At 40.6% G+C, this 7,500-nt stretch overlaps 1 protein-coding gene across 2 annotated transcripts in view; it reads left to right on the top strand.

The window, feature by feature from the left end:
- Window positions 1-142: 142 nt before the first annotated feature.
- Window positions 143-7,500, top strand: part of dub (duboraya) — a 7,569-nt gene continuing 211 nt past the window's right edge. Inside the window, exons 1-7 of one of the 2 annotated variants that reach the window (XM_062433316.1) lie at window positions 143-186; window positions 3,679-3,765; window positions 4,341-4,409; window positions 4,973-5,041; window positions 5,188-5,412; window positions 6,485-7,009; window positions 7,206-7,500. The exon at window positions 7,206-7,500 is cut by the window's right edge and continues 211 nt beyond it. In XM_062433316.1, coding sequence (XP_062289300.1) covers window positions 181-186; window positions 3,679-3,765; window positions 4,341-4,409; window positions 4,973-5,041; window positions 5,188-5,412; window positions 6,485-7,009; window positions 7,206-7,235 — 1,011 coding nt within the window. In that variant the 5' untranslated portion in view covers window positions 143-180 and the 3' untranslated portion in view covers window positions 7,236-7,500. Of the gene's footprint in view, window positions 187-3,678; window positions 3,766-4,340; window positions 4,410-4,969; window positions 5,042-5,187; window positions 5,413-6,484; window positions 7,010-7,205 lie in introns of both variants that reach the window. The other variant, XM_062433315.1, reaches the window with a different exon arrangement.

Raw genomic sequence — 7,500 nt, 5'->3', positions numbered from 1 at the left:
TCTCTCTCTCTCTCTCTCTCTCTCTCTCTCTCTCTCGTCTCTCTTTGTCTCTCTCTCTCTCTCTCTCTCTCTCTCTCTCTCTGTCTCTCTCTCTCTCTCTCTCTCTCTCTCTCTCTCTCTCTCTCTCTCTCTCTCTCACACATACTCAACAGAAGCTCTGCTGCTGAGTCGACCAGCAGGATGGAGGTAAAACTTCTTCTAACTTTACTCTAACTGCTGCAGCTGCTGCTCTGTTTGCATGTGTGTGTGTGTGTGTTTGTGTTTGTGTTTATGTGTGTTTCAGTTTGATTCGAGACATTTTAAACAGAAGTTAGAAATCTTAAGCTGCTCGCTGACAGATTTCATCATTTCTCTTCCTGAACATATTTCTGCTTGTTTTCGTGTCGATGTGACGATGAATCTTCTGTTGAACAGACTCAACGTGTTATTGGGTTAAACTGAACTTTGCATGTTGTTGCTGGAGTTTTAATCTGAGGTGTTGCACACGTGTGACTCTTCAACACTTCCTTCATCACGCTCGTATTTATAGATTTGGGTGTTTCCTGCAGTTATTTCTGTTTGAATCACATAAATATCAGATCAGATGAAACATGAAACATGTTGACAAACAGACACAAACATGAAATATCAGATCCTGTTTCAGCTCGTTTAAATTCCACGTATTAAACGTCAGATGTCGGAGCTTTTGAGCAGCACTTAAATGCACCACGTGTTTGTTTCTGAGACGTTCACGAGTAAAACACGTTGATGCTGAAACACTAAACACTATTCTGAGTTTCATTTTATTTATTAAATGATTAAGTTGAGATAATGTGCAGGTCAGTGATGAACTGATCACTGCTTTATTCTAGATGGGGATTTTACTTTAAAGGAAAAGTTCACCATATTTCAAGTGTGTCAGGCGTCAATCATTCAAGTCATTTAAAGTAGATGATCAGCTTCTATTGATCTTCATCAGTGTGAGTTAGTCATATCAATGATATCTGACACATTTACAGTCTGTTTAGCATCAGATTCCCTCTTAGTGTTTCCTGTTGAGCTGTGCTGTAACCATAGTAACACAAAGACTTTGCTGCTAAAAACACTGAAGATGAAGATTTGACTGAAGCTTCATTTTAGCTTCAGATCAACTTTTAAATCCATGTTTCCACAGAAGGAGGACTGTGGGTTTAGTCCTCCATCACTTCCATTGTAAACATTATGAAGGGATCTTCTAATGGTCAGTATGAACAGGAGGAATCATTACAGTAAACATGATGAAGGGATCTTCTAATGGTCAGTATGAACAGGAGGAATCATTACAGTAAACATGATGAAGGGATCTTCTAATGGTCAGTATGAACAGGAGGAATCATTACAGACACATAAACACACTGTTGGGTTTTACCTGAAAACGGTGTACTTCTCCTTTAACTTGTTGTTTTGTGTGTAATCAGATCATTGTGAGTGTCTGAGTGTTTGTAATTGAACTATTTTGATAATGAATGAATCTCAACTGGAGTAAATGTGAACATGTTGGTTTGACAGGAAGCTGAAGATCTTTGAGCTTTGAACAGCTGATCAGATGAATCATCTTCAGACATTTTTCACTATTTTGTGACAATTTTTAGACAAAACGATTAATAGATGTATAAAGAAGCCGTTCCTCATCATCAGCTGCAGGCCTCCACTAACATAACACACCCTGATGCATTGTGGGTAATGTAGGCTGCAGGTTTTTACTGAGAAGAAGAATGTGTGGAATAAAAAAGACGATATATACAACTAGTAACAGTAGTAGTACTAGGAGTAGTAGGAGTAGTATAGCAGTAGAAGTACTAGTAGTCGTAGTAGTAGTATTTAGTACTAGTAGTATCAGCAGTAGTATTAGTTTTTCTATTGGATCCTTTGAACATGTGAGAGTCTGTTAACATCTCATAGACATGTGAACTATGAGCGACCACATTCTGCTCTCTGTAAGACATCAGAAGAGCAAACGGTCGGAAGCGGCTCGTAACCACAGTAAGGTATCTGACTAAAAATGCAACTTTCCCACAGCACCTGAATGCAGCAGTTATCAGAGTCATCATAGCAGAGACTCATGGGAGCTGCTGGTTATCATACATTTAAAACATAGAAGCTGATCTGAAGACACCTGAAACTAAAAACATCATAAATATGATGAAAGTTTGATGATATTCGTGTTACAGACGAGCAGCAGCAGATATTCAACAGGACACACACAGAAAGAGGAAGTGGTTTAACGGCTATTTCTTCTTCACTTTCTGCATCGGTCTGTCATCAACGACACACTGTGGAAAGAATGAGCAAGACTGTGTGTGTGTGTGTGTGTGTGTGTGTGTGTGTGTGTGTGTGTGTGTGTATGTGTGTGTGTGTGTGTGTGTGTGTGTGTGTGTGTGTGTGATTTCATTATCTGTTGAATGTCAGCAATGTGAGACCTTCAGCTGAAATGGACGTGGATCAACTACACGTCAACAGCTGTGTGTGTGCGTGTGTGTGTGTGTGTGTGTGTGTGTGTGTGTGTGTGTGTGTGTGTGTGTGTGTGTGTGTGTGTGTGTGTGTGATCCTTTAATAACTGGAGGGAAGCCAGTGAGGGATGGTGACTGTGCATCTCCAAAGCAACCAAAATATAACAGAGTGGCAACAGCAGTACAAGTACCAGTGTTTACAGTAGTAGAGGAGATGTTGGTAGTAGAAGTACTATAAGTAGTAGTAGAAGTACTATAAGTAGTAGTAGTAGTACTATAAGTAGTAGTAGAAGTACTATAAGTAGTAGTAGAAGTACTATAAGTAGTAGTAGAAGTACTATAAGTAGTAGTAGTAGTAGTACTATAAGTAGTAGTAGTAGAAGTACTATAAGTAGTAGTAGTAGTAGTACTATAAGTACTATAAGTAGTAGTACTATAAGTAGTAGTAGTAGTAGTAGTACTATAAGTACTATAAGTAGTAGTACTATAAGTAGTAATAGTTATATTATGTTAAACTTCAGGTCATAATGTGGAACTTTGTGGTTATAAACAGTAAAACCTTTGAACTGATTTACATTCACCACAAACCCTGAAACCCTCAGACCATTAAAAGAGCCATTATATATATATAACCCCAAAGTAGTTATAATAACAGCAGTTATAATAACAGTAGTTATAATAACAGTAGTTATAATAACAGTAGTTATAATAACAGTAGTTATAATAATAACAGCAGTTATAATAACAGTAGTTATAATAATAACAGTAGTTATAATAACAGTAGTTATAATAACAGTAGTTATAATAATAACAGTAGTTATAATAACAGTAGTTATAATAACAGTAGTATTACATATGGTTTCAGCTGCAGTACTGCAGTAGTAACAGTAGGGGGAGTAGTAGTAGTAGTAGTAGAGTATTAATATTAGTAATCAGGTTTATTTCTAAAGCAAAGATGCTTCAGAAAAGAGCATAAACGCTTCTGAAAGGGAGGAAGAGTTTAAATGATCTGATGCTGTAAGACGGTCGATTACTGATTATTAAATGTGTTTCTTTCTTTATTATTTGTTTATTTTGTTTCATTTCTATCTGAGCAGAAACTGTCTTTACTCTTGAACGCTGAGTCAGACGGTAGTAGTTAGTAGTGGCAGTAACAGTATTATTAAACCATGTTGGTGTTTACCTGCGTGTGATTGGTTCCCGCCGGCAGGAGGAGGCTCCATCCCGGCGCTCTGTGGCTGAACTGGCAGGAAGGTTTAAAGCTTCGGCTCCTTCTGATGCTGCTGCGACCGAAACAGTAAGTTCATCATCTTACAGAGTTTACTAGCATGAATACACTCATCATTAAACGTGATAAACAACACAGTCATTGTTCTCTAACCTTCGTGTTGTCCTCCCGGGTCAAATTGACCCCGTCTGTTTTGACTGTTCCTTCTTTCGTCTTTTCCTTCCTTCCTCCCTCCTTCTCTCTTCCTTTCCTTCCTCTCTCTTTCCTCCCTTCCTTCTTTCCTTCCTCATCCCCCTTTCTTCCTTCCGTCTGTCCTTCCTCGCTTCCTTCTTTCCTCTGTTGTCCTTTCCTTCCTTCCTCCCTTCCTCTTTTCCCATTTTCCCTCCCTCCCTCCTTCCTACTTTCCTCCCTCCCTCCTACCTTCCTTTCTTCCTTCTTTCATCCATCCTTCCTTCCCTCTTCCTCCCTTCCTTCCTTGACTTGAGGGTTAAAATAAACAGAACCTGATTATTTGTTTAATGGTTTCAAACTGCTGCTCTCTGACATCACACACCCTGATGCATTGTGGTTAGTCTGCATGTTATCTTATTATTATTATTTATGAAGTTATTTTCTTGCTCTGCTGCACCGTCGCTGTTTTCCAGGAGAAGCCGGTCAGACGACGACCTCCTCGAACCTTACAGCTGTCCAAACCACCGGCAGACGACCAGGAGGTGAGAGACGCCTGTTCTATAAACCTCAGCCAATCAGAAGCAGATTAAACTATTAGAAAACTAAAGTAACATTTGAGCCTCATCTGCATAGAAACTTAAAGGAGACATATTCTGCTTTTTGAAGTTTTCTTCTCTGATGTTCACGGCTGTCAGTCAGCCTCCACACAGCAGACATCAAAGCTGCTATAAGTCTTATTAAGGAAGCATTATTAGACCTGAATGACTCGTTAATAACAACGACTGACTCATATATGTAAAGAGAAGTTGAGGTTTTTTCAGTGTGAGTCAGTTGAAGCAGATGAAACAGGGCTGCATAAAGGACCAGTAGAAGATAAATAAGGAGTTTTTATTCCAGTAGAGACTCAGAATATGAATATAGAAGCTGGAGATGTTATTTTAATCTTCATATCAAACTGCACTTTTAAATATGTCATATACGATGATCCTGAATGTGTGTGTGTGTGTGTGTGTGTGTGTGTGTGTGTGTGTATGTGTGTGTGTGTGTGTGTGTGTGTGTGTGTGTGTGTGTGTGTGTGTGTATGTGTGTGTGTGTGAATCAGCAGGCTCCAGAGGTCACGTCTCCTCAACCCGGCAAAGTGAAGAGGAACTCTGCTCTCATCGAGAAGCTTCAGGTGAGTTCAGTACTCTGCTGCTCTCTGCTGGTATAAAGAGAGAACTGCACCCTGATATCACCACCCTGACATCATCACCCTGACATCATGACCCTGACATCATGACCCTGACATCATCACTCTGACATCACCACTCTGTGTTTTAGGCCAACCTGGTTCTCTCTCCGACGGCCATGCTTCCTTCTCCAAAGAGTCCCGGCTTCAGGTTGCTGCCTGCAGGCTTCGTCCTCCCCTCCCCCGTCTCCGCCCCGGAAACCACGGTAACGCCCACCAGTCCCGTCTCTGTCAGCCACTTGACCGCAGAGGACCCCACATCTTTTGAAGAGCCTCCTACTGCGGCGGAGGGGTCCATCCTGCCGAGCATCATCAAGGTCGGCTCCATGTTCACTGATTTAAAAGAGAAAATAAAACATAATATTAAACAGAGTTGAGCTGATATTATGTCAGATGTGTTATTACAGGTTTAAGTAAAAATGACAAACTCTCATTATTAAAATTATTAAAGTACAAAATAAATGTCACATCCAGAATTTCAATTGGTCAACTTCATGTCATGTGTTCACCTGTCACCTGTTAGAGGTACTTGTACTTTACTGTAGTACAGTTTGAAGTACTTGTACTTTACTGTAGTACAGTTAGAGGTACTTGTACTTTACTGCAGTACAGTTGGAGGTACTTGTACTTTACTGTAGTACAGTTTGAGGTACTTGTACTTTACTGTAGTACAGTTTGAGGTACTTGTACTTTACTGTAGTACAGTTAGAGGTACTTGTACTTTACTGTAGTATTTCCATGTGATGCTACTTTCTACATCTCAGAGGGAAATATTGTACTTTCTACTCCACTACATTTATTTAACAGCTTTAGTTACTTTTCAGATTCAGATTTGACACAATGGATAATATAATATAATATAATATATATATATATATATATATATATATATATATATATAATATAACAAGCTTTATAAATACAACACATTGTTAAAGATGGAACCAGACAGCAGTGTGTAGTCGGCTCACAGCTCAGATGTCTATGAGTTGTTAACAGCTCCACCAAATACTGATTTTTCCCTCTAAACTTCTCACATGCTTTCATTTCAATAAATGTTCAAATGATCCAATATTTCAGCACAAATCAAAGATTAGAGAAAAAGTCCAAAAGCTGAAAACACATTTGTGTATCAGAACTTAGTTTGTTCTTCTTTCCCATTAATCATCTCACCACCCCTCACATTTATCTGCTGACCCTTTGGAGGGGCCCCACCCCTAGGTTGGGAACCACTGGACTAAACTAGCTAACTGTATATAAAGTAGTGTAAACTAGCTCCACCTCCAGCAGCTACAACAGTAACATGCTGCTCTAACACTGATGCTTCACTATTAATAATCTAATGATGTCATAATAATAATATATCAACACTCTGCATCTTTTATTCAGGGCAGAGCTCGTCACTCCATCCGACGACGACCTCCCTCCCGCCGCCACAGGAAGACCAGCAGCGAGGATGATGGCGGCGTGACCAACGAGGGAGAAGACACAACCCCGACCTCCCCGACCGAACCCAACAACAAAATGTCAGAAGAAGGAGGAGGAGAGAAGAAGGAGGGAGGAGGAGAGGAAGACAAAACAGAGAGTCATAAGAAAGATGAATCCCCCAAAGAAGATCAGCCAAAGGACGGGATCGACCTCCAAGGAGAAGACGAGAAGAAGGAGAAAAAGGAGGAGGAGAAGATGGAAGTGGAGAAGAAGGACGAGAAAAAGGAGGAGGAGATGGAAGTGGAGAAGAAAGAGGAGGGGAAGGAGGAGGAGAAGATGGAAGTGGAGAAGAAGGAGGAGAAGAAGGAGGAGAAGGATGATGGAGAGCAGGTAAAGACGGAGGAGAAAGATCAGGAGAAAAACTCAGAAGAGAAACAAGAAGACCAGACGAGTGCAGAGTCAGACGTCAACGATGAACAGAGCGAGGTGAGTCCATTCATTCAATTTCTAACATTATTATTATTATATTACATTATTATAACATTATTATTATAGTTATCATTATTAGTGATCTTCTTTCTCTCTTCTTAACGTTTGATAACATGTTCAACTTATTGGCTGAAAACTCAGTTCTGTCGGGTTTAAGGGAAAATTTTAACACCGGTCACTGTTTACCCCGCAGGAGGCGATGAGTGAGATTTCGGTCTTATGAGGAGTCGGACGTCCGGTGGAGTTGGAGCGCCGGCGTCACGAATATCTACACGACAAACCTGCTTTACTACACGACACGCCGCCCTAACCTCTGACCTCTGACCTCTGGCGCCTAACCCACCCACCCATCTGCTCATGCCTACACCTGACCAAGCCGGGTGTCGTGTAGTAAACCAGGTGTGTCGTGTTGATACTGCAAGTCTGCCTACGTGGAGCCATAAGGAGCCCTTGCAGCGTTGGGAGGGAACCCCTGCAGCGTTGGGAGG

The sequence above is a fragment of the Scomber scombrus genome, chromosome 14 (genome assembly GCF_963691925.1).
Source record: "Scomber scombrus chromosome 14, fScoSco1.1, whole genome shotgun sequence".
In the NCBI taxonomy this organism is placed as follows: Eukaryota; Metazoa; Chordata; class Actinopteri; order Scombriformes; family Scombridae; genus Scomber; species Scomber scombrus.
The sequence above is the reverse complement of the archived record's forward strand: the minus strand, read 5'-3'. Positions and strand labels throughout refer to the sequence as shown.